Raw genomic sequence first — 27,588 nt, 5'->3', positions numbered from 1 at the left:
AAAAGGTTAGAGGGCAATTAGGCAAATCCCTGGAAGATAACTCCATAGGGGAGGGCTGAAAACAATGATCTTGACTCAGCCTCCAGTTTGGGGCATCTCCCACCTGCAGGAGGATATTTGGAAGTTCTTTTTAACATTTTCCATTTTCTCAGTCTTTCTTACTCAGCACCACTGCTGTCCCTGTAGGGGACAAGATGGATAAGCAGCTTTAGTCTGCTCCAGCACCAGCTCCCCTGGGCTCCCCATTCCATCTCCATTTATTCCACAACCAAGCAATATGATAAAGCAGTCACACATCCTGTTAACAATAAGGATAAAAGCTGGAAATCTATAAAGCTGTTAAAAAGCTAAGCAAGTAATCTGATGTTCTGTGATTGACATCTTTCTCACTCCTGCTTTTGCACCCTTGTCGTGCTCCATAGTTCCTGACAGCAGCTGAGGGCCCCTTCCCAGAAGTTCCTTTGTAAAAGAACTTGCTGTAGGATGGGCCCCTTCTGTTTTCAGTGTTGGCTCTTGGTGGTTGGAGGGATGAAGAACATTCCTCAGAGGGCCAATAAGTTAGTGTAAGCCACAATTCCACAAGAACAGTAATATGAAACAAATGTAGGATCACGAGTCATAAACACTCTCCCCTCCTACCCACTGCTGAATCAAATCAAAACAGAGGAAGAAAGAATAAACACCAAAGTACTGCTGGCGTGAATCTACTGCAGAAGGTCTGAAGAGAAGCACGTCCCCATCAGGGCTGCCTGGTGCTCTGACTCCTCCAGTGTTAACACTGCTGAGTGTGAGAGCCAAAGACATTAAACAATCACAGAATCATTAAGGTTGGAAAACTTAATTGAGTCCAACCATTAACCCAGCACTGCCAGGCCCACCACTAAACTGTGGCCCTAAGTACCACATCAACATGGGTTTTGAACACAAAATAGAGGAGAACTGGAGACACACACAAGGCATGTAGTTGTCTGAAGATTTCAGCTATAACCTCATGAAATACCTTCTCAGGAGTTAATCTGTGAAACCTCTGCAGAAATTTTTTCCCTGCTTAAATTTCCTGAGACTGCCAATAAAAGCAGCAAGCAGCCTGAAGTCATTGCCCCCCTTTCTTCACCCCCCCTCAAAAAAAAAAAATTATCAGGAGGGCTCAGTAAAGCATACTCAAAAAGAAAACAACTACCCTCAGCATATGGCAAGGCCTCCCAGAGGTTCCCTTGTAATATCCTTGGTGAGCAGCCTTGAAGGCACACTAAAGTTTTCATTTCACAGCAAGCCTGTGTGTGCCCAGAGTGTTCTGAGCACTTGGAGCTGTGACACCTAGGGCAGATTCCTCCTTTTTCAGCTGCATGGGAAGCTGTGTGTGTCTCACAGACACAGCAACTGCCTTCCCCCAAGGCAGCCCCCACATTAAAACCCTGTGCCCCAGCCCTCCAGCACAATCCTGAATATTTAGGTAATGCACTTCAGAGCAAAGGTTTTTAACTTTCCTCCTCCCCTCCGGCCCCTGGACATTTCTGCTGTCATTTCCATTTGGGGCACAGATTTGATGGCGAATTCTCTGTGGAATCTCTCCAAGCCCTAACCTATACACCTTTTCTGAATTGTTTGTTGGGGAGTTTTCTACAGGATTTGGCAGATTTCATGGCAAAACACACAATGAGAGAGTTGGAAAAAAACCAGTCAGAATGGGAGATGAAATTCCACAGCATTTCACAAAAGGAAGGAGACAAAACACAAAATCACCATCACTTGCACAGATATTCTCACTTTACACTTCAGTTCCTGCAGTCCAGTGAAAATGTCTGAGGTGACTCCAGAGGGCCTTGGCCATTACCCATCTCTGACAGATCCTCCTGTAGGAAAAACTGGCCAATGCTGTACTTCCCACTAGTGCCAAGCACCCCTGTGAAGTTAAACTGGATCAAGTTCTTCAAGAACCTTCTTCCAAAGAGGTTTTCTTGGAAATGCTTTGGATTGGCAGTAAATTGCAGTGCCACTCGAGCCAGCTCCCGGGATGGGAACATCCCTGTGACGGCTTCACTGAGGGTGGTTTCTAGATCAGGAGTCTGGCTGGCAAAAGGGGCTTTGTGCAAGTGGGGATGATATCCAGATATCAGAGCTGCTAAGAAAAGCCTTGCTGCATGCAAAACTAAAAGATCACAACAGAAAATAAAAGCAGTATGATATTTAATAATTTTTTAGAATGTGACTCTTAACCCTGGGGAGGTTTCAGGACCTTTGACCACCAGAGTCTGCCAGAGCTCAGAAAGGAGCTGGTCTGCTCTGTTCCCCATCTAAAGGTGTTATGAATAAGAAATCACCCATTTATCAAAAGTTACAGAGTTGATAAAGTTAAACCCACTGTTACCAGTCCTTATTGTTACCTTGTTGATAATCAATTACTTGTTGTTCATCCTCTGTTAATTACCTGTTGGACATCCCTCTCCATAGGGTCGGGTTTTCACCTATGCTGCTTCCTAAGAAATGGCACCCAGGACTGTGAGGAGGAAGTGACATGAGAGCTTGTATGCAAAAGTAGGAACACTTCGCCAAGTTCAGCAAAGAAAACCCCTGGAACAACGAGCCAACACAGAACTGAACAACCTAAGTGACATCTAAGGAGGGAGGACCTCAGAGCTTGAATTGGGGTACGGAAATCCTGCCGCGCCTGTGAGGACAGAATCCCCGGCTCTGCTGGCATGCAAAGTGGACAAAGCTGCACATCTCCTCCTCCTCCTCCTCTGCATCACTCCGGGAAGCAGCGGTGGTGTGAGCGCGACCTGTTGGGCCCCCACCAGAGCTGATCACTCTTAATAAAGGCATTAAAAAGGAGAAAAATCTCCTGCCCTTTATTTATTTCAAAAGACACTGAGAGATTTTTCCTTTGGCCAATCTCGTAGGTGTTATGAGTAGAATGGCTGCCCAATTTTTTAAAAGGTTGCAGAGTTCACAGGTTGGGCTAGTTGCTGCCAGGGTGGAGTTCTAACTGTTTGTTACTGTAATCATCTGTCATTTTCGTTAACTACTTGTTGTTGATGGTTAATAATTCCCGCTTTTGTCGAGTGACACCATACTGCTTCCTGGAAGATGGCACCCAGATGGTGAAGAGGAAGGGACCTTGAGTTGATATGCAAATGACCTCAGAACCAGCATGCAATGGGAAAAGCCCCTCACCAAACCTAGCCAAAAACCCCTAAAAACAACGAGCCAACATACAATTGACAAATCAAAGTGATGTCTAGACATGAGGAACAGAATCTAGTATCTGCTACGACCATTTTACCCCTCATCCTAAACAAAAGATGTCGGCTAGACAGAGCTCCTCAAATGTTCAACCAAAAAGCAGGGAATCTCCTGAGTCTCTCATGAGGATGGAACCCCTAGCTCTGCCCACAGACCAGTGGACAAAGCTGCATCTTCCTCCTCCTCCATGCCATTCCTGGGAGCAGCGGCACTGTGAGCACGGACCCATTGGTTCTCCCCACCAGGGCTGATTGCTTTTAATAAAGGCTTCAAAAAGAAGAAAGGTCTCCTACTCGTGTTTATTTCAGTACATACCACAGGCTGGGGGCTGTGGTATCTACTGAAATACATACCACGTACCTGGCACCTCCTGGCCGCGGCTGTCTGAGCACCAGCACGGGCCACACGGGTGGCACTGCTGGGCCGCGTAGGCCCCGCTGGCCACGCAGGATGGCACCAGGTATTGCTGGAATTGCGGTGCTAAACACACTGAGGGATTTTTCCTTTGGCCAATCTCGTACATACCACAGGCTGGGGGCTGGCCTCGTCGCCGTGTGCCCGGCACCTCCTGGCCGCGGCTGTCCGAGCACCAGCATGGGCCTTGCTGGTGGCACTGCCGGGCCGCGTAGGCCCCGCTGGCCGTGCAGGATGGCACCAGGGGCTCCTGGAATCGCAGCGCTGCTGAGCGCTCAGCCTCACACCTCGAGGGGCCTGCAGGGAAAACAGCAAGGGTTAAGCAGGGAAAGTTCAACGTTTCAGAGTCACCTCTGTTTGATCCCCTTGTTTGCCTGTTTTGGTGCTGGAACCCAGGAAATTCCTCTGGCTGCCCTGGAGGACTCGAGACCCTGACAGGGGGCTCAGAGACCTTGGCACAGAGCCCAAGACCCCTGTGCCTTTGATCTTGACCCATGGAAAAACAATTACCAACCTTTGTATGAAGAATTACAAGTCAAAAAAGTTTAAGTAGAATAATAGATATTTTGTCATGGGGTGAAAAGTAGATTTTTGAGGTTTTTAGAATGGGGGCTCAGGGTCCCAAGATGGAGGAATTTGGGCGTTCCTTGTCCTTTTTCCTTCTTCTTCCTAGCCTCCATCTTCTGGGTGATGTTGGCATTTTTAGATTGGTTTCAAGTAGAAACTCACTGTCTAACATAGGTGATAGGTATTGGAAAGTTATGGTAAACAATGTACACATAGTTTTTAGTATAAAAGATAACACTGTCTCTGAGGCAGTCAGAGTGCCTCTGTCTGACCTGCTGAGCAGACCTCGGCAGGCCAGAGAAAGAATTTTATCGATAAAAAACAATAAACAGCCTTGAGAACGAGAAGTGAAGAGTTCAGACTCCATCTTCAACCACCAGGCTGGGAAAAGAGACTTTCTAATGTATCACGGGGTCACTCTGACCAGCAGAGATTGCGAGATTTGGGAGAAAAAAAATTAGGAAAAACAATTTAACTTCCTGATCACTTCCAGTGATGCATCAAGTACTGGCTCAAAATGAGAATTCTCCTTCCTCTTTTCCCATGAAGAATTTGCCCCACGGTTTTCCACTGTAGGTACTAAGTTCTATGGAGGGGCTTGACAGCTGGCTTGCAAGCAAAGCTGAGTTAATAGAAGAAATAACAACTGATGATTTTCGAGTGTATCCATAGCAATGAAGAAGACAAGGCTGTCAGCATGGAAATAGATGAGAAAAGATGCATGGAAATCTTTGTAAGCTAGACTACATGCATATGCAGATAGATATATGTGCCTTATTAAATTTCTGTAAAACTTTTGCCAATTATATTGGCATTAATTGCTTTGCATCAATGAATATAATAAGTTATTGCAATGTAGTTAATGACTTAAGATCACACTTTGTTAAAAGTATATAAGCAGGAGAACACACAGAATAAAAAACTTTTCTCTTCTTAGACCCTGATCACGTGTGTATGCCATGTCACACCTAAAGGTGACAATTTCTGAAAACTAAACAGAAGATAAGGCCTCAACACATTTTTTAGCCGTGTTTGCAAGTAGGCAGAACAGGAATATTTCTCCCAGGGAACCATGCTGTAGGCTGGGGGAGCTCTAGCCCTTAGTGCAAAAGCAAAGTTGATCAACAGAGACCTGATTTGAAGGCAAAGTTCAGTGTTTCTGAAGAGAATGAAGCATTGCTCCTGCAAACAGATCTGCACCTGACTGTGGAAATTTGGGCTGAGAATTTCTCCATTTTCCCTCTGCAGGGATCTGAAGACCCTATTCCTGTCAAACTGGCCTTAAAGGCAGAGAGGGCAAAAATCCAGCAAGTAAATTTTCTGGGGTATGATCTCTCCAATACAAGACTTCACCCTCTGAACAGAAATTTTGCTTGTTTATATTAACCTGCAATCCTACAGCCTAAACACTTCTCACTTTCAAGAACTTTCCAGCTACACCCAGCTACCTGAGTGAGGCAGCAAGAGCACCGTGTCAGAGCAACCTGTTCATCCAGGAGACTCTGACAACTTCCCCAGTTTGAGTAGATTCAGGTGACAGTGTGAGAGCTTCCTAAGTCACCAGAGCATCCCCCTCGGCGGCTGATGACTGAGGTCACATCTCCATCTTGTGGCTGGTACAGCTTCATCTGTGCTGACAGCTGCTACAGCCCCAGCCAGAGCTAAACCAGAACCACTGAGCAGTGCAGAGGGAAGATGCCTTCAAAACTCCCCAGAAAGATCAGCTTGCCCCAAAGCCAGGAAAACTGTGTGACTACACAGCCAAAAGACTGAAATCATATCTGCTTCATATTTCTGGTGATGCAACTCCTTAGCAAGAGTCAGAAAGCAATGTCAGAGGAGTTTTGGAATTTGGATGGGAAGATGAAGTATCACATGGGAGATTCAAACTCTTCCCAGCCAAGGCAGTTTGCACTGGGCTCTGGTCTAGGAGGGAGGAGGTCCCTGACCTACTGTCCTGCAGAGTTCATCGCCTGTAGGTGGAGAAACTCTCCCCTCACATGCCTGCCCTGACCAGGGAAGGAATGGGCCCAAGGGCAGATCCAAATGTTCAGCCTTGCTGGCCAAGGCTCTACAAACTTTTGTGTGGCCTCCGGGGAATGGAGTGTGTTGTGGTCAGTGTAAAATCCTTCCTGCTTCTGAGTGTACCAACACAAATTAGGGAGCATTTTCTCAGGCTATTAATTTAATAAATCAACATATCCATCTCCATAATCTCAGGGCAAGAGATACAGAGAGTTCATGGGATTTCAAACAATGTGATCTGCAGGAATGTGGAAAAGCATTGATCAGAGGACAAGAGCAATCTGCTGGCAAAGAATGTACAGTGCAGAGGACTGTACAGTACATCTGCAATTTGGGGACCTTGATTCTTGCATTGCAATTGATTCTTGAATTGGAACTGTGATATTAAATGTTTTTAGAGCAAAAAACTCCTACAACAACTCTCCCCAACAGCAGCTGTCACATAAAAGCTCCAGAACTGCCATCTGATTTACAGGGCATCTCCTGGGTGCTACTTACACCTGAAGTTGCCAGAGGTGGCCAGCTGGACCCCCAGGAATCGCCTCTGCAGGATCCGATGGATGCTGCTCTCCGTGAACGTGCGGGCAGGCTCCGGCCCCGAGAACACCGTGTCGTAAACTTCATCCAGCAGCAGCTCCAGGCCTGGGAAAGACAGACTTTTATCACAGGGACAGCTTTTAAGACAGAAATCATCCTTACCCCAGAACAAAGCTGGGAGATTCTCAGGTAAAATAAATTCAGTTCTCTAAACAAGTCAAATATGAAGTTACACTGCACAGCCCTAATAACCCTACATAACCCTAATGCACCACACCCTGCACCCAGTGTTGGGTGCCCAGGCACCACCTTTATGCCTTGACAGTGTCCTGGTTTGAAAATGAAGTGAGTTTTTTGGGAGTTTGGTGGTCAAACCATGACAGACATCCACCAAAACAAGCAGAAGAAACATCCTGTACGTGGCTATAGGCTGTGGTTTTATTAAGTTCAGCCTGCAGTACAGAAATTGATGGAATTTTGGAAATAGATATTACCAAAACCAGCTACAAGTCGTTCTGGTTGCATATTAAAAACCAAGATATTCAGTAGTTTCTCTGAGTGCACAGATTTTTTGAGAACTTGTTCTTTTCTGGGAATTAAATGTTGAAGTTCTTGTCTATTATTTAAATTTCAAGCTATTGTGTGTTGTTATTTTTCCCCTTTAAAAAAAATTGAAAATAAAAACCACAGTATCTAAGGAAGGTCTAGAAATTCTCAACCTCCTCATTCTTCCTTGCAGAAAAAAGAATTCTTTCTTCTAAAGCATCCCATCAACTATTAACATGCCTAAATCCTGAGGTTATGAGAGAAGAGAATGTCCCTGCCTATTTTAGACAGGTTGGACTAGATAATCTTTAAAGGTCTTTTCCAACCCAAACAATTCTAGATTCTACCTAAGCAAGAAGAAGAGTTCATTCTTCAAGCCCTTTATATTCCCCTGGATTTGCTAATCATATAAAATATGACGCAGCTTCCTAGTGTGGGCAGAAAGTGGACATTCAGAAATCCCATTCCACATCCCAAAGAGGACAGGATTAGCTCCCAGGCACCAACTCCACTCATTGCTGACTGAAGTTCTGCTCAAAAGAGTGGGATTTCACTAGTGAGCACCAGCTCTTCCCATGGGCGTTACATCTGTCACATTGTTCTCATTCCTTGTAAGAGTGAAATTGAACTTCCAAATGAATCTGAAGACTGACAGTTGTTATTTGTCCTTTCCCTTGGGAATTCAACAACCCCCAGGTCAGAGGATGAGCTGCTGGAAGGCACTCACCTGTGTCTGCCAACTCCCTCCCCAGGCTGTCCACGCAGTAACAATATCCCGAGATCTCTGGGAATGCTTCCCTCACCGAGCTGAATTTTTGGAAAGCCCTTGGGAGCCTGGAATAAAAAGTAGGGTACTGTGAAGAGCCCAGGGAGGCCCATCAACCACAACAAAGAATCAGCTGTTTCCTTCCTCATTTCATAGGAGAAGGATGACTGCAGAGCACAAAGCCAGTACAAAAGGCTTTGGTCTCCTTTTGGCAACCAGGCTCTTACAAGATCAGAGTGCTGTTTCAGCAGGATTGCAACTCTCCTAAATGCCATTTTTCTAAAAAAACAGTGGATAATCTCCCTTCAAACAGATTTCTGAGCCCTCCTAAGCACGTACCCAGCATCTAACTCACTTTCAATTCTGTTCTCATCTTTGAAAGCCTGTCAGAGTGTAAAATAGATGGGCGTTGGCCTAATGTTATTACAACAGCTATTCACTAGCTCCTTCCACAAATCTGCATGAGATGGCAGAATGCCTAAAAAACCAGGTTGCTTCCCTTTCCTTACATGCCACGTACAATTTCTGCACTGAATTAAGTACAAAAGCTGATAAAAACCTCACTAATATCTTTCATTTTCAAGGCATGGCTCAACAGATTAAGGAGAAGGTGAAAGGGATTTTAATATGAAACAAGAATCACTTTAGCTTCTGGAGATCAAAGAGATGGTTTCCAGTGTAATATTCTAGGAATGACAACAGCCAGATTCCAGCAAAGCAATTATATAAGAAAGAAACTTAATAGGGTCTAAGTTGTAAAAACCATAATAAAGGTGGTCTTAACTGACAGACATCCTAGGGTTTCTCCAAGCAAAAGATAAGTTTCAAGTTCTAGTTTCAAAGTGCCAAGTTCTAAAACAATCATATAATTTTATGGACACATCCCTTTACCCTGAAATACTATAAAGGTGTGGTGATCCAGCTGCATGTGGCTTATTTGGAAAAACCCAGCAAAAGGAAGTGGGATTTTCTGCTCACCACCTCCAGAGAGTTACACAAATTAGTTTTTTACCAAGATGGACACTCAGCAATAAGAATATTTGTGGATTAAGCACTGATTAACTGGGGAAAAGCAATTCACAGCCTCCCTGTGAAACTGTGACCAGGCTCGATTCAGTGCCACACTCCAGCAGCCTCAGGAATGCTCCAGAATGTGCAGCCCGAGAGCAGCAGTGAAATGCTTGTCTGGCTCAGAGCTGGTGCTCAGCTGAGCAGAGCAAGGGGTCTTTGCCACCTCCAAGACTTTGCCTGAATCATAGAACATTCTGGGTTGGAAGGAACCTTGAAGACTATCTAATTCCAACCCCCCTGCCATGGGCAGAGGCTGCTTCCACCAGACCAAGCTGCTCGGGGTCCCATCCAGCCTTGGCCTCCAGCACTCCTAAGGATGGAGCATCCACATTTTCTGTAGGCAACCTTTGCCAGGGCCTCAGCACTCTCACAGGAAAGAATTTCTTCCTCATATCTAAATCTACCCTCTTTCAGCCCAAAGCCTCTCCCCTTTGTTCTAATACTACTGCATTTGTTAAAAGTCCTTCTCCACCTCTCTTGTAACCCCATTTAGATATTGGAAGGTGCTGTAAAGTCCCTTGAGAGCCTTCCCTTCTCCAGGGTGGACTCCCTCAGCCTGTCTTCACAGGAGAGGGGCCTCCTGAGAGCTCCACCACCTCCTGTCAGGAGAGCTGAAGATGTTTCTGCTTCCACAGGACATCGAAGCACAGCCTTGGGAAAGCAGAAAGCAGCAGCAGCTCTGTCAGAGGAAGGGGCTGTAACCTCAGGGTTGTCCCAGCAGTGCTCCTGTCCTGTCTCAGAATTTGTACATCCCTCTGTAGGGCTGCTTTGCTCTGGCACCCACATCTACAAATTAAAAGTCCACTGACTCCCTCCACTTTAGATTTTCAAAACCTGCTGACACTTGGCATGCTGATAGAGATCAAAATGTCACACTTCAGGGCACAGAGGGACTTCTGCCAGCATGAAAACAATACAATTTAAGGTATAAACATATAAATAGCATATACCTATAGTGTTCAATATGAACATAGGCCTAAACAGCTTGGGGTTTTAACACCTCTCAGCTGCCCTGGATTATCATGCACTGTCCACTGCCCAGTCAGAAATATACTCATTTTCTGTACTGCTCATGTCCTTGGAGCTCATCAGCTCAGCATTTCAACCTCTGAGTGACACAGGATTCAACGAAAAAACTTTGCATCCTGATATTTTTAATTTTCAACATTTAAAAGTCACACATACTGCTTTATATGGGGCAGATGTGTAGTCACATCTTGTCATTCTGGTTATTTTTGTTCCAAGTTGAGAGTAAAACTCAATAAATTACAAACAGATATAAATTAGGCCCACACAAACAAGAGGGCAAAATTTTTCTCACCTTATGTGGAAAACCCAATTCTTACCACATTTTTTATTTTCTCAGACTCTTTAACCACAACCATCAAGATGAGTAGCATTAACACAGAATTCCTCATATTTCAGAGCCAGTCTAAACCAACTGTGATTACATTTAACTTATGGATAAATTTCTAGTGTTTCTATATTTTTCAACAAGAATGCTCACACTTAAAAATACAGGGAAATAAATAAATGTGAAGTTGTTAGCCTTCAAAATTTAAGTCTCTGCTCTTGGCTTCCAGCAAAGACAACTCATTATTGATTATATCAAGAAAGTAAATAAAAATCTTCCTTGACTTTTGATTTTTTTATAATTCCCATCAATCTGCTACAGGGTGTTCTATATGGCTGCCTATCCAGGCAGGACCTGGACCCAGTCCATGCAGAAAAAGTAACAGGAGCCAAGCCCACCAGGTGAGGCAGGAAATTTGGGCTCACCTTTCTTTTTGGAAGTCTTCTGTTTGGGAAAGTCTTAGCTCTAAACTTCTGACTTTCCCCATTTGTTTGTTTGGGGGAGGTGGTTTAACATACTGGCTTATTCAGGAATATTTATGAATGTCTAGGGAAACTGTTTGGAAAGAGAGGTAGGATGCTATGTCTACATTTTAATAATCAGTCTGTGGAACCAAAGAAGGTTTCTCCACTGGTTCCATATAAACATAAAATATGGGTTAAAATCCCTGTTCAGCTACAGCCCTTTGCTGTGGAACTGATCCCTTCAACTACATATTTGGCCCTGGTTTGGGGAAGGAATAATGACATTTCAGGCAGGAGTAGTGTGAAAATAAATATATTAATGACCTGAAATACCCAGATATGATGGCAATAGGTTAAGCCAATGCCATAATTAGAAGGTAGACAGCTGGGACTGAAATGATCCTGCTGTGATTAATTACATTACATGGACAGAAAATAAATCCAATCTTGCAGGTCTTTGCAAGCAAATCTCCCAGTGGGAGGAAAAAAAAGTCAATTTAAAGCATTGATTTCTCCACTGTAGTTGCTTTTTAGCATTTCAACACCAACAAACAAAAGAGTCAGATTATTTTGCTCTCACCAAAATAATCTCTCCTGAAGCTCTGACAAATTTGCACTGTGCATTCAGACCTGTCTTTCAGTTTGACTTAAGTTTTAAACAAAGAAACCCCTCCACACAGCAAAGCTGACATTTACAATAAAACACCTCTGCTGCTACAGAGCCAAGTCACAACGAGATGTTATGTTTAGTGCTCTGCCCTCCACCAGGGAAACTGGTGCTGACTGAGGAGCCAGGTCAGTGGCACTTGGCGAGACACTGAAAGGTTTCTCTGGAGAGTCTGAACAATTGCACCAGAACAAACTCCTCTCCCATCAGCTCCCCTTGTCCATCCCTGTGTCTCCATCACAGTTAATTCCCAGCTCCTCCACAGGACAGGGAGCTTCTCACTCCCACAGACAAGGATTTGATCAGAAGCGTTCCCCAACCCTCTGCAAGCACCTGAAGCCAGCTGTGCACCAGCACAGCTGTTCATCATTTTCATCACTTGCTGTTTCACCCATGTGAGCAGCCCTGGCACTGCCTAATATTTAGATAGGTAAGAGGTTCTCATCATCAGATGGAACCTCATCTTTGCATGTTATCACTTGTCCATCTGCTCTCATCTCCCATATGGAATTGTCTTTTCTACCTCATATATCCATCCAAATTCCTCTGCTCCTTCTGCATCTATCTCATTTGCTGTTGTCTGCCTGTCTCAAAAGCAGCCCTGGCTACTTTTCCAGCTACAGATCACAATGTGGTATCCAGTGCTGTGTGAGGACACTCCAATTAGACTGCATGGATGGAATATATATATATATATATTTTTTTTTTTAATCAGCAGATTTAATTCAGAAGAAAATGGTTTCTCACTTGGTCCATTCTTTAACAGAAAATATAATGTGCAGCTACAGAATAAGGGGTCCATGTAGCAAAAATCACAAAAAAGCAGTCAGATGGTGCCTTGAAGGGATCTGCAGGATTACATTCTTGATTCAGAAGCCTGAGCTCTTACCTGTTGTAACTATGAACAAGATCAAAAACACTCATGTCTGTTGTGTTGACAAACTTGCACTGGACAGGCAGAAACTCTCCATCTGCTGAGCACTGTGGTGGGCTCTTCTCCCCAAACCCGTGCAGGATGCGACGGTCCCGGATCTCACAGTTCCCTGGACCTAATGAGAAAAGAGGCAATGTTTATTTGTGTATTAATTTCCCCCAAACAGCTGAATGGTCACCCTGTTGTTTAAAAGGGGGTTACATTGAGCAGGGACACTGAGGTGCATCATCTTGTTTTTATGAAGAGCAGGGAGTTGGACTCAATAATCTTACTGGTCCCTATTCACACCAAGCCTTTCAAACACACAAACCCCATCATTTTGTTGAATATCACTTACACCGTGCTGGCTTTCCTCTTTGTCTGGTGCCATAAATCTCCATTCCCTCTGGATCTACACACCAGCACTGCCCCAGCTCTGTGTCACACTGCACCTGGTCGAAAGCCCCTGAGTCCAGGCACTGGGGGATGTAGGAGATGCTGCTGCCATTGATGTATCGGCTCACCAAGATCCTCTGCTTTTGCAGCTGGCAAAAGGACAAGCCTGTGGTACCAGAGAGGGGCACTGTTAGAGGAAGGTTCTTGTTGGGCACTGAGTCTTTTATTGAGGCAACATTTGAGTTTTCTCAGAATTACAAGTTCTAAGTCTGCCACCCAGGTGGCATGAGGGCATTGATGGACTTGAGGTTATGAAAATGGGTATAGAGAAGCCCACCACAGATGGGGTTGAACCTCTCCATCTCAAAAGCCATTACACTAAATCAGTCTTTCATTCACAATTTGTCTTACTGGGACCTTCATAAATACAGACATTGAGGTGTATCAGATTTCCATGACAAGCCTTGAAGAAACTCCAGAACTTCCAATAGAAGACCTAGCAAATTACCATAAACTAGAGTCCATTGAAGTCTGTGGCTAGCCTTTTCTTGATTTAAGCAATTCAAATGCAGATTTAAATGGTTCTTTACCCAATCTGAGCAAAGACAGAAACTTTTTACTTACAAGATATGGGATATCCATTCTGTTTGCTGCCAGGAACCTCAACACCGTTCTCATCTACACACCAACAGGAAAGACCATTCCTAGTGCACTGGACTGTCCTGAAGAAGATCACAAGTAATGTTTTATTTTGTGTGTGCAGAGTCCTCAGTCAGTACCAGACATTAAAAAAAAATAAATAAACAAACCATAAAGCAAAGTAAACCACATCAAATACTTCAAAACCACAAATAATGGAACTGGCAAGAGCTGTATTTCTGGTGACTCTGATCAGTGGGAACTCTTAATTCCAGCAATTCTCTGGACTCTTCAGGAATTGCAGATACATGAATTGAAGTCATTGAGGAAGCAAGCACATTGGACAGAATCTTAATTCTCCTTATCTGAGATTCACCAAACACTGAGACAGTTTCAAAGTCAAATCTAGAATGGTCACAGCTGCCACCAGTGGCAAAATAAAGATAATAGCAGAGAAATTACAATCTGTACTCAGCCTCAGGTTTAACTTTTTAGCTTCTTGCACTGTCAAGCAACATGCTGCTCTCTAAATCACTGTTCTCTGTGTGGTTTTTCGCCCCTTCACTGCCTTTAGAAGGAAACCTGACTGTGCCACTGAGCAGGGTGGATAAGTTCTCAGTCACTTGGCTGAGCTGTGCCAGCTGGTGCACACATTCACCCATGAGCATGTGTAGGAAGACAGCAAACTGCATCACATTGCAAACTGACCACAAAAGTATTTGCAAACAATGCTGCCAAAATTAGCCTTTTATTATTAGATAGACATCTTTACTCAGAGATTATTTCCCATAACAAGGAATTCATTTGGGAGAGGTTGGATCTGCAAAATGGCTCAGTGAAGTCCCTTCAAGTCTCCTGCACCACTCATCCTCCAGTCCACTGTTGCAGTGGCTCTTCCAGACAGGCTAAAACTCTCGTTAGCAATGAAAGGTCACCTCATATGGCAGCACATTAATAGCAGGGATGAATTACCTGAACTGGCCATCCTCTGAGCACTGAGGAACGTAGGCTTCTCCTGCTGAAAAAGCCTCTTCCCTCTGAAGCTCACACGGACGCAAGGGCTGGGAGTCGGTCTGGTACTCTGAAAACAGCAAGGAGGTAAACACCTAAGGGTGGTCTCACCACAAACCCACTCTTACCAAACCCCTGATAGTGCCAATGCTGCAGGGAACAGGTTCAGGGCTCCTCCCTGGCTGTTTTCCCATTGCTCCCCATGTGCATTTCCATGTGGGACAGCACAGGGAGGTACTGAACAAACCACTGCTCTGCCAGCTGCAGGATGAGCACATGGTGGAGCTGACCATGAAACCCTTTGCCAGGCCTGTGTTTAGTTAGTCTCAGCTCTGTTCTGCACTGGCCTGGCTATAATTTTCTGGTACTTGGGGTTCTTAACTTATTTGTGTCTATGACCACAAAAGAGCCCTTTGCATAACCACACACACCATTATTAAATTTTCTGAGTAATTATCCTTTACTGGAGCTAAGTTACTCACTATTTCACAAAAAGGAGAGGTATTTCTTCTTAATCTCATAAAATATTTTTAAAAAATCAATTTTTAGCAATAGCATCAGACTAATTCATACTAGGAGCATTCTCAGTTTTCAATGGGACAAATGATCAACTACTGAATCCACCTAGCAAATTTTTAATGCATTCAAAGCTGCACTAGCTGCTGTTTTAGATGCAGAATGTAGAATGATGAAATTCAATAAGTTCTTTTTAACAGAGCAGATTAGTTGATCTGACACTTTCCTCACCCTTTAAAAACTGATCAATGTCATGCTCTTAATACCACGGATTAGTTTATAAAAATACAGCAAACAAACCCACAGCAATTTAGTCCAAATATTTGCTTAAGCCAGTATTTGGTCTGAGCATGATCATACACTGTAGTGCAAATACATCACAAGTATCCTGAATGCTTTTCAGCCTGAAATAATTTGCAACTCACGGAACTTCTGCAGCTGCAGACTGCTCCTGTGCTTCTAATGCTTCTCAGTCACATCTGTTTCTTGAGTTTTTACAGTGTCCCCTCAAAACCACGTGAAAATTTTCATGAGATTGCAAAATTTCAGGTGATCTCATCTATAGACAATGTCACATAGGCAAAGCTCCCCCTTTTCACCTCAAACATCAGCTGCTCTGGGATGTGTGGAGCTCCCTGTGTACAGTGCTAGAGAGGGTCTACCAAGACATCTGAGTTAAATGATTAATTAATTCAGTGATTCAAATCACTGGTTGTTCAGGGCTATCAAACTCAGGCCAAAGAACTGGGGGCAGAACTCAGACTATCCAGTATCTTTAGGTTCAAGCCTAAATTAGATTATAGCACCTACAAGTTGATATGATTGAGGAACTTCACAACCCTGCAGCAGCACCTTTTCTTACCCTGTTCATTCTCTAGCCCTTGAGAAAACATTTTTTTCCCACCTAAAATTCAGGTGTGCAAATTCAGGTAAGCCTAAACACCTAAAGATCCTGATAGTTTAGTATTCAACCAGGAGCCCAGCCTTAGTTTGCACAGCACACAATAACCTGCTAAATTTTCAGAGTGCAAGATTCAAGACCATTATATATTTCATCAGGAAAACACGCAGAGCAGCACAAAGATCAGTCACCCTTGGACACAGGCAAAGGACAAGCGTACTTACCAAATATATTGGCTGTTGCTATGCTAATAAAACAGAAGAGGGTGCAAAATGGGATGGAGCCCATCTTGCAATGGGGGAGCCCCATCCCCTTGTGTCCTGAGGCAGCTCTGTGCACCCCACAGAGCCTTTGCTGCCCTTTTATAGCGCCCATCATGGGGACGGGCTCACTTCAGTGCTGCTGGCTGGGCACAGAATTGGGTGAGTGACGCACACGAGGCTTCTGAGCAAACCCAAGAGGCCCCTTGAGCTGGAGCTGCCCTCCCTCAGGCCCCTCTCATCCCCGCTCCAGGGAGCACAGCTGAGACAAGGGGCTGCAGGCACAGCGGGTGGCAGGGGCTCAGTCATTCCAACAAGTAAATTGGGGATATTGGAGTGACCCTGGGCACAGTCCCGGCCCTCACCTGCCCCAGGGTGCAGCCAGGCTCTGTGCTCCCTAGGGAATTGCACATTTTTGTATTCCCAGAGAGCTGAGCCTGCTGAGGGACATACCAGAGTGAGATCTCTGGGTGCTGCACATTAGGAGTGAATATAACTCATAATGGGGTTTTTTAAAAACAGGATGGATGCACTCACTGGCTAAAGTGAATTAAGGATCAGAGTCAATCACATTCTATCTTTTGTTGTCACTCCCACTTGCACCATGCACTTTAACACAGCCTGACAGGCACAGCTTCACTTCTTGGGCTTCATCCTCCAGCTGTAAGATCAGTATGACCATGAAGCTTCTTAAGTTAAGCTTTTTGGTACTAATTACATGCAAGATCCTCAACATAAAACATATGAGAAATATTTCCTTGGTTCCAGAATTTCATTTGTTAATTGGCCACCTCTTGTAACTGTGAGTCAGCATTTACTTGCACCAGGAATTATGAGAACTCACCCTCACTTGTAACAAATGTGGTTGGAGAAATAAGCCCCAAAACATTACTAAAATAATAACAGCACATATTTGAAGCTGGATTTAACTTGATTTCAAGAAAAAGTGACAGCAGCACTCCTGTTTGTGATTCATGGGTACTAGACAGCCTAGAAACAACTCATCTGATACTCTCCCACAGACACAGATCACGACAGCAGTGATCCAAGCATCTTCTGTGCTGGCTGTAGACCACTGCCATGCCACAGTGTCTGATGGATATGGTAAATATGATCTCCAAGAGCAGCACAAGCTTGCTTTAGCATGACTAGGCTTTTAAAAATAAGTGGGACTGTATTAAGTCTGGAATAGGTAGCTTGAACATAAATTCCAAAGTCAACAGTCTACAGAAAGATCAAGGGAAAAAATGATGAACATGTCCAGCATAGATGACAGACTAAAAAAAGGCAACACTTAGAGGCATAAAGATGACAAATTCTGTAAGAGCCCTGATAAATAGGCACAGAAAGAAACTGAATTTCTAGATTAGCACTGCATTTGTAGGGAAACATCCATGAAGAGTGAAAGAATCAGACTAAATAACCACTATTAACACCAGCATGGCTAAATCAGGAAAGGAAAAAAGTTTGACCACAACATATATTTCTGACCCAAGGGAGCTTCAAGAGCCTCAGGTTTGTGTCTGAGCCCCACAGAGTGGGGCAGACACAGGAGAGCAGCAAGAGAGAGCCCAGCCCAGTGCCACAGTCAGGCTCTGCAGGGGCAGCAGCTCTATGCTGGCACTCCTGCGATGTGTCCAAGCCACTGACACATCTCCAGAGTGTGTTAGGGTCTGTGTGTGATACTGATTTAGCCCAGTTTTCTAAAGCTGTTAGAAAAGTGTTACTCAGGTTCCTTGCACAGAAAATGGGGAAAGGAACTTATTAAGGTCACCACTCACTTTCCTTCTTTATTCTTTGCTATAAAAGACTGATAATGGTGGAGGGCAGACAGGAAAGCACCAAGTACCAAAGGACTATTATTATCAAAAAGAAGCAAAAACTCACAATATCTATGCATTGCTGATTCCTAAGATGATGTTTATTTCCTTTAGAAACACTCAAAAAACAACCTATGAACTACTCAAGCTGGGAAGAACAGCCAAGTCTTAAAAGTCTCTTAAAAAACTAAATGAGAAAAGGAATTTTGGCAATTGGCATCACTCAAACCACTTCTAGATGTGCGTCAAACCAAGGTGGGCATCTTGGTACATGAACCTTCAAGGGGATACAAGAGCCCATGGATTAAAAAGGACAAAAAAGTTGTTTACAAAGCAATGTGTGGAATTCACATTCATCAGAGAAAAAAAGAGGCCCTTGTCTATCTGTGGCTGATCAAATACAAAGCAAGAAAAGCCTTGCATAACCTTCAGTGAAAGGACAATGGTATTGACCTCTATTTTTAGCACCTGAGAAAAGATGGAGTAACATCTTAAATTAGCTCACCAATGAAGAGCAGAAAAGAAGTGGAAAAGGTCCCTGTGGCCAATATGGCCTTCAACTATCATGTCTTCAAAATCATTGCTCTAGTGCTGGAAATGAGGGGTTTGTTTTGTTGAACCTACTGGCAAAAGCTACTCAATCTATACTACAAACTAAACTGCTGGGGCAAAGATAAAGGTCAGTGGGATGAGACACTGAAATCACAAACCTCAAAGAAGAAGAAGACATTTATTCGTTGTTCCAGTTTTGCATACACTTTCTTAGCAGAAGAGACAGTTTGTGCAACTGCAATTTCACATATTGAAAGGCCCAGGGATAAAAGATTCATGTATATGAATACACAGACATCTGTACTCACAGAAAAGTTACTCTTACCCCAATCAAATTTGAGCCTGAAAAGTCAACCTTAGTTTAAAAAAAAGAACCAGAAGGAGCTTCCCAAAGGAGGCAGCAAATTGAAAGCAAAAGAGTTAAGAAAACATTGTGAAATTATGCTTATATCAACCAATTCAATAATTTCCAAGAATAATTTTTTCATCTGTGTTAAATAAAGCACCAATGTTGGACAATCATCTCACACATTTTAAGAAAGCTACATTAAAAAAGGTTAACACCATTTGTTACACTTAGATAGAGAACTAAAGAGCACATTTCTTTCCAAGACCTTGTGAAGCACTCATCGGTATCATCATTGATTAAGACCTCATGTGATGCAAAATTAAAAGACTAAAGATGACAGCCCCAGGTAATGCACTTTTCAGGGTATTCACTTTATATGTGATATATTCTTCAAATTTAAAGAACAATAGGGAAGTTTCATGGGAAGTCATTCCCATGCTAAACTTGGCTAGATCAGAAAAGTGGGCACAGGACTTGTCAAATCTTAAATTATAACTTACCATTTGGACAATTGCCTTTGGTGACAGAACCTAAAAAAGCCCATGTAAGAATATTTGAATTTGCATTTGTCCCTACAGGAATTGACCATTTCTAGGACAAATAAAAGGCCTTTTTTTCCTTACTTATTTAATGAAAATAACAGTTTTCCTCTATCCAATAATACCACAGTGATTCCAGGTAGAAAAATAGGTATTTTATTCTCACAACACCAGGGATGCAGATTGGTTTGAAACCCCAAGTAGGAGCCAGGTCTGCAACCACAGTGACACACAGGATTTGCAACTTGAATCAATTCAGTATTTGACAAAAAAAAAAAAGCTGAGGCAGTGAGAAAAGTCCCCAGCAGTCACAGAAGGACAGCGACAGGGTGCCAAACTATTGGTATTGGAGGGACAGAACGGCTTTGGGTCTTTTCAATAATGCAATATCTAACCTTCTCTGAACTAAAGGCAATGGTGCACAGCCAGTAGAGTCAGAAAGGAGTTCAAAGACAAACACAGCTCCTGCCACACAACAAAGCTGTGAATTCCACAAGCCACCAATGAAAAAGATGGATTAAACTTGAGGAACTCATCTCTGTCAAGTGACTGATAAAACTAATGGACTAAAAAATTAATTTTGGTAAAGGAACCCTGTTTGCCAGAAGTGAAAGACATATTCAGGAAAAAGGCAATTTGCACAGATATTCCATGTTATGTTTGTACAGATCTGATATCCTCTTTCTACTGCAGACAAGACTCTGGGCTGGCCAGATGTTTGGTCTGACTCGAAAACTTCCTCAGAAAGTCTGCTAATTCAAAAAAGTGTTTCTGTATGTTGCTCCAAGCCTGAATCTGGTCTTGTATCTTGTTTGAGAGCCTGCTTTCAGACTGTCCCTTCAACAATGATTAAAATGTTTCAGAATTAAAATTTTTAAGTTCATGATTTATTATCATATCTGCTTTTTCTGTGAATGAAAATTTTTTTTCTATGTCAGTAACTTACTGAGATTCTGCCCAATTTAATTCACCTGCTGCTTATCCTATGTGCCCTTGTCCACAGGATGTCTAAGAGAAGAACTTGCTCAGCATTGTTGGCTCATTTGTTTTCTACCACAGTAATGTCTTGAACAACTTGTGGATGATATTAAAATAAATTACCAGAAGCAAATTAAAGTTCCTTTGTAAAGATATTGTACAAAGGCACGTGTCTGCCCACAAGAAGAGATGCCATCACTGTGAATACATTGTTGAAAGACATTGACTGTAAAGAATAAAGTGCATTGCAAAACTCAGCCCCTGAAATTGTTAAAATATCAAAAGAGTCCAAGAACAGAAATATCTTCTAATTACTTTGCCATATGCATTAAGTAATTCAGTACTGTGATTAATTTACTGATTGTATCATTTGCCTACAGGCTAAAATACAACTGAAGATTCCCTCAAGCCTTGCAATGTAGAAAGGTGAGTATCAATGGCTACATATAACCTAAGGACCACAGGCTAAACATGCAACTGAAGGTTCCCTAATGCTTTAAAACATATGCAAACAATCACCAGCTCACCAGAAGAGAAGTCCATGGAAAGGGAGCCCAGGCATGTAACAATCTCAACAGACCTTTATTGTGAGTATTAGAATGCAGTCAACATTATTGCTATTATAAAAAACAAATCACAGAAGGAAGTATTTTGCTTCTCTCACAGAAGATTTAATCATAGTGCAGTGCTGCCTCTCTCAGAGTCTTTAGTGACAATACACTGATGCACATGGCTACAGCTGAACACAGGAGGCCTGGCCAGTTTTCAGGAAAGGAAGACAGCTGTTTGAAGCAAACAGCAATTGAACCAGCTTTAGTTATCCCACCCACAGAGTAAGGGAAGGGAACTTTTGTCCTGAATGATTTTTCATGCTAGTTCATTTTCTCCATGTGGTCTCCAATTTTTCATTTGGGTTGTTCAGGCTGGTGCAGAATGGCTGCCAAATGCACAGTCTGCACTCGGTGCAGTGTATTTTCACCATCGTTACATGCTCTGTATTTGTTTTCCATATACAAACAGATATACACATAGTGTATAAAATTTATTGCTAAAGACAGACCCCCACACCCAGTGCCCAGGACATAACAAAGTATAACAGAAACCATTACTGAAGCATTTCAAACAGCCTCTGCAAAATCCTCACCTAAAGCCATATGCAATCAGTACAAGAGAAAAAAATTGTGAGCTAATAAAATGTGAGAATAGCAATGGGTATTTCAAAAGTGATTCAGCCTCTGACTTTAATAAGCACTCCAAAATTAAGGTGCATATACTGAAACAATTTTAAGCAGTAGAGCAAAAACCTATAGTTCCAGTGTTCTAAACAATCCTGCTTGCAAATGAATGGCATCATTGCACACACCCCCTTTACACACCAGCACCTCCTCAGAGCTACTAACAGGACAAAGGCAGCTGGGACAGCCTGACTGCTCTTTTGGCAGAGTCCTGCCCATCCTCCACTTGCTGATTTTTACACCAAGCTCCAGTTCAGTTCAGGATCTGTTTTGTGCCTTTAGAGTTCCAGTGAAGAAAAATGGTTACAGTTTCCCTTTAAATACACAGGAAAAATAGTGTGGTTTACAACATCAAATACTTTTATAATTTTACTGTAATGTTTGAATGACTCCTTTGCATCCCAACCCTCGGTTTGGTAAGGAGTGCTGGAGCCCAGCAGTGCCAGAGGGGTTTTGCTGTAATATTAATTCAAGTCTAGTTAAGTTAGAAGCCAGATGGGAGTAGAGGAAGGTCACCAATTGCACAAGACAGAAGAGGCTTACTTAAGAAAGGCATCAAAAACACCTGGAGGTTTTGATTATGGTGCACACACCCCAACTGTACACAAGTCCCAGGATGCTCTGGAGGCTGTGGACAGAAGAGCCAAAGAAGCCTTTCCCCATGACTGCTTCCCACAGCAGCCAGGAAGAACTGGCCAAACAAAGGAGTGACATCCTCCAGGCACCTCAGAAGCCAGAGTGCAGAAAGCTGAAGAATGAAAGGACAAAAAGATGCAAGCTGCAGAATGAATAGATGAGCACATGTAGAAGCTCAGAGATAAAATTAAGAGAGACAGGTGGCTGTCAGCCATACAAGATTACTGCACCCATGGAAGAACAGCTTCAATTCTTTGCCACCCAGCAAATACAGGAAATCTATCAGAAAATTGCAACCCATCTTTTTTGTCTATTTGAGAGAAAATGACAGGCTTCTACCACTGTAAACCACACCACAGTTGAACAAAGATCTATGCATCTAAGGCCAGAATATCCAAAACATGGGCACTATGCAACCTACAGCTACCCAGGAAAAGGGTTAACAGGAAGCATCTTCCAACCTATTCCCTGCAATATGACCTGAAGTAGATCCATTTTGTAACCAATGGCAGCCCCATCATGTCATACCAGATCACAGCACCCACACCACATCTCATTTATGACTGCAGAACTGCTCTCCTGCCATCACTGCAACTGAAACACAATTCCTGATGTAGATGCCTCTGGTATGGTCACAGGTAGGAGCAGGCTTTGAAATGAAATCACCCTGATACCTCCATTAAAAAAACAAACAGGCAAACCCCTAACTAAACCTCAGACAAAGAGCTGGGCATTCAAAGGCTTCACAAGTTTGCCATTTAGCTCTTAAAATCACAAGAGGCTTCTGTAAAATGGCATTTCCCTTTTGTCTACTAATATTTAAAACTCCTATTCAGTTACAGAAGGCTTCAAATTTAAACATTTTGCCTTCCTGAGCACAAGTATCAAGCAGTCCTTACATTGCCATCTTTTTCCTCAGAGAGGGTCTGTCCCCTTCATCAAAACAATGCAGTCACAATTCACACCTCAATAAATGATGTTGCAAATAGACTGAGTGTACATCCCTGGCTTATTTAGAGAGGAAGCAGGAAGACAGATAGAAAAATATGCCTACAGGAATAAGATTCTCTTGATAAGGCCAACTAGGAAGAAATACTGGTAAGAGCCAGATCACACTGGGGTTGACTGGTACATGAGCAAAGCAATCAACTGTAGGCTACATTCTGTGCAAAACACAGCATTTTTATGGCACTTGACTTGTGTTTAAAAGAAAAACCTCAAAAGCATCCCAAACCTTTGAATACTTGAGAAACTGGGGTCAGAAACTAATGTCCACATGTTACATACAGACCAGCACCACAACTTGAGAAAGCAAACTGAGACAGGTTTGTGAAACATTGGAGCAGGACACGATGTATCATACATAGCACGGTCCGTATGGACACTGAGATTGTATTTCTTAGAAGATATGAATGATTGCAGGAGAGTTTTTATAATACATGACTACACAATGAACATAAAAAAATACTGAACAGATTGTTTTTGTAAGCACAGTCCATCCTGAACAAGGCAGGATCTTAAGGGGCAAAATTACATATTTGTGTAAATTAAGAGGCCGTTACACATACAAACAGAAGACACATTAAAGCTGCAAGGGCAACTTCAACTTTGACCTTAGGATTTCCTTTTCAGGATACCATTCCTCCATCTCTGTAGTAAGAATAAAACCTCTGTCCTCCCCCCTGAACTTTCCAAGTCCACCTCCACCTTCAGAAACATTTACAATTATATTACATCACACATATGCACACACATTGCATAATATTGCTACAGTGTATGCTGTATAAATTCTGTAAATACACTCCACTTTGTTTCAAAGTAATTCATCTGGATTTACACTTCTCTTATACAGTACACACAGTACCACATTCAAGGATATGCAGCAAGTGAATAGTCTATAAAAATGTCTCACATATCCAAAAGCAAGTAGGTCACTCAACTATTCATGTTTGAAGCAGTTATTTAAGCATCATCTATGTAACACAGAGTATTTATAAACAGTTGCTATAAAACATCAACAACTCCACAGCTCTAATGTTCTTTCTGCATAATGGAGTTGCCAACCATTCCATAATTCCATGTTTTCATGCATCTCTGTGATGTCTCCTACAAGCTTGATGTGGGAAGACTTTTTAAGTAGCAACCACTCTGTAACAGGGGTTTACATTTTGCTTTGGCTATCAGGAGTGATAACTCACTTCAGGTATGACAGAGAGGAAAGGTCAGGGTAGGTTTACTTTAGCAATGAACCAGCCACGCTGCTCTCTTTCTCAATAATGGTTTTATCATGAAAGTTCAATGCACTGGTTGCAAAGTCTTTCCCAGATAATCCATCTTTGGCACATTTTTCAGTTGTATGCATCCTTAAAAGGCATTCCAAGATTTTTGATGGTCTGTACATAGTAACAATCACTTCTTTTTTACATTTGTATGTAGATCAGGAAGAAAAGTGGAAAATGTAGAGTATGCAGAATAGTTTTAATAAACAGTTTTACATACAGTACCTTACATATAGAACAGTGTGTTTGCAAATTTAAATAATTTTTGAATGTACAGTGGCTTGTACTCTTATCAAAAGGTAAATTCAAGTTTACTGTCTATCAGTTCTAAAATGCATTTATACAGATAACTAGAACTGATAAACAGACATGAGGCATAAAATGTTCAAGTATCTTAATGTCCTCAGTTAAATAGCCTCCTTTTAACAGTCATATTTTACAAATTTTAAAACCTGTACATACATTATTTTCAATTTTAGAAACTGCTTGTTAAAAGGTAATATGAACCACCAGTTCTTGTAGTTTATGGTAATAAAACCAGACATGTGTAGGTAGAAATGTGCATGGCATGTATATATGTACACATAGCTATGCACATATACATACACACACAGACACAGATGTAGCACTGGGTACAGCGGCAACTTATCAGCACAGGAAAAGTCCTGGGCTCAAAATACAGCAAGAGCTAACAGAGCAAGGAGGTTGCCTTTGGTTTCATGACATTTCATTCACTGAAGCTGAAAAATTTTGTAAAAACAGCTTGGATAAGGTATCTTGTGATTTTTGCCTCTAATGGTTCAGAATTTCCACAGCCGCAGACAGTTTTGCTGCTCTTGTCATTCCTCATCCCCACTGAGGATGGTGAAGTTTTCACAGGGCCAACATCAGAACAGAGCTACCCAGGACAAAAATTGTACCTTGATTCCTGAACACTGCTACAGAACATAAAAAAAAATATAAAGTAGATACAATTTTGGATGGACTGCTGGCACTGAGTCGGACTTTGGAAAAAACCTTCGCCTAAGTCATAATTAAACTCTCATCCCAGTGATTTTAATATTATTTGGCACATCTGACCACTATTTCCCACTTCTGCTTTAAAGGAGCCTAGGGGTGCTGTTCTAGGGATTTCTATTTAAAAAAATACTTTAAAAGGGAGACCATGACAAGTAATTTTTTTCAAAAATCAAAGCTAATAGGTTTGTTTTCCTGAACACTCGTAAGAGAAAGAAATAATCTAAAAACCTTCCTTGTAGAGAAGATACAGCTCTCTCTGTATCTATCTTTCACTAGCAAGATAAGAGGATTGCATTTTTAGTCAGCTGAATTCTGCTAATTTAGAAATGCTTGCCAAGGGTTTCAAAATAGCAGCACTGCTCTTCGAAGAGTTTCTGTTTGTTGAATTTTCTTGTATATGGGGATTTATTGTTCAACATGTTAAAATCCTCAGAAATTGACATTTCTAAGTATATTATATATAATTTTGAAGCCCAGACATTGAATATTCATATTTTCAATAAAACAGATTCCTGACTCTAAACTTCCTCTCTTCTTTCTAAAGCTTCAGCCTATTAATGTAATCAGCAAAGAACCAGATAAATGCTCAGCTTTTTGCTGTCTTCCTGTCAGTCTTGTGGCTAATAAAATTCATTGTAAAGAACCTATTTTTACTTCTATATTCTTCCTTTTGTCATACAGAGCAAAGTGTTGCTATTTGCTGTACTTTTCCCATGTCGATTAAGAGCTGTTTGATGCGTCGCTTGAGCTGAGGCAATCTGGCCAGAGGATCTGGTGGTTCCAGTTCTCCAGTGAAATCAAGCCAGCTTTCTAAAACTACAGAAGGGAAAGGAAGAAGTTGATTAGAGTAACTCTTTGAGAAAGTTTCCATAAAAATCAAACTTTTCTTTCTTACTTTGTCTTTCAAAAAAAGGGAAAATACACTGAGGCTGTGAATTTTATTTAACAGATGAAATTTTATTAGGGAAACACCAATCCCACATTTCTCTTGAGCAATCCAAACTCCTGATTTGATTGTTGCTGTAAAAAGGTATCTGGGAGTAAATTTTACCCTTGGTTCACAATTTACCCTCTCCACACATAAAGGCAACTTCAGTTCATGTTCTACTCTGACAGTTTTGAAACAGAAAATGCAACCCTTAAACACAAGGTTGGCTTCTGCCACTTTAACAGTCTCCAGTGGACAAGGTCCAGATTACAGAATGGTTTTCCAATTCTCAACAAACGTTTTCAAGGAATTTCTCTGCTTGTAGAAACAGAGAAAAGGTAACCCTATTAGTTTAGAAACACTGTATCTAGCAAAAACAGGGATACTGGAAGTAAAACTGCAAATAGAAATAAGACAACTTTATTTGTTTAAATATTAACTAAGGAGTCCTAGGATTAGACTACAAGCTCCCTTTATTATTAGTTTCTATGACTGGCAAGTCACAGACACTTATGTACTACAATATTCTCATACAATATAATTTCATTCAAGTTCTCCCATGAAGACTGAATTGTCTTCATGAAACCACTTGCTTACTAATAAAAAAAAAACCAAAGTTGAAGGCAAAATAAACACCTTCTTTTTCCCCTACATATTGTCATTTACTAGAACAATCAGGCAAAAACCACTCCAGGTGTAGAAAAGGCCATCAACTTTAGGATTCATATCTGGACAAAGACTAGACAAGTTATCTAAGCTTTCTGAAGTGTGAGCCTGAGTGCTTAATGTACTTTACTGGCATTGGAAACTTGAAAAAGGGAGTGGGGAGATCAAGGGTACAAGCTCTGCTTATAATTCTGGGGCCCAAATTTGAACAGAATACTTAAAAATCCATCCTCAGTGCCTCAGATCACTTTGAACACATTAGTTAAGAGAGATGCTTAACAACAGGTACATTAACA

General features: G+C 42.1%; 2 protein-coding genes across 7 annotated transcripts in view; both read right to left on the bottom strand.

Moving 5' to 3' along the window:
- The window catches only part of TG (thyroglobulin), a 148,825-nt gene extending 132,507 nt beyond the window's left edge, over positions 1-16,318 (bottom strand). The window contains exons 1-8 of the mRNA XM_063152571.1: positions 16,255-16,318; positions 14,575-14,683; positions 13,588-13,685; positions 12,926-13,129; positions 12,544-12,703; positions 8,060-8,166; positions 6,748-6,891; positions 3,769-3,954 (exon numbers count right to left, since the gene is read on the bottom strand). Coding sequence (XP_063008641.1) covers positions 3,769-3,954; positions 6,748-6,891; positions 8,060-8,166; positions 12,544-12,703; positions 12,926-13,129; positions 13,588-13,685; positions 14,575-14,683; positions 16,255-16,318 — 1,072 coding nt within the window. The remainder of the gene's footprint in view (positions 1-3,768; positions 3,955-6,747; positions 6,892-8,059; positions 8,167-12,543; positions 12,704-12,925; positions 13,130-13,587; positions 13,686-14,574; positions 14,684-16,254) is intronic.
- A 4,773-nt stretch (positions 16,319-21,091) lies between these two features.
- PHF20L1 (PHD finger protein 20 like 1) overlaps positions 21,092-27,588 on the bottom strand; it is a 57,142-nt gene continuing 50,645 nt past the window's right edge. For all 6 annotated transcript variants that reach the window (XM_063174361.1, XM_063174382.1, XM_063174392.1 and 3 more), the window contains one exon: positions 21,092-26,514. In XM_063174361.1, the coding sequence (XP_063030431.1) occupies positions 26,372-26,514 (143 nt within the window). In that variant the 3' untranslated portion in view covers positions 21,092-26,371. The remainder of the gene's footprint in view (positions 26,515-27,588) is intronic.

This window comes from Melospiza melodia, chromosome 1 (assembly GCF_035770615.1).
Source record: "Melospiza melodia melodia isolate bMelMel2 chromosome 1, bMelMel2.pri, whole genome shotgun sequence".
Lineage (NCBI taxonomy): Eukaryota > Metazoa > Chordata > Aves > Passeriformes > Passerellidae > Melospiza > Melospiza melodia.
Note: the sequence above shows the minus strand (reverse complement) of the source record. Positions and strands in the feature narration are given on the sequence as shown.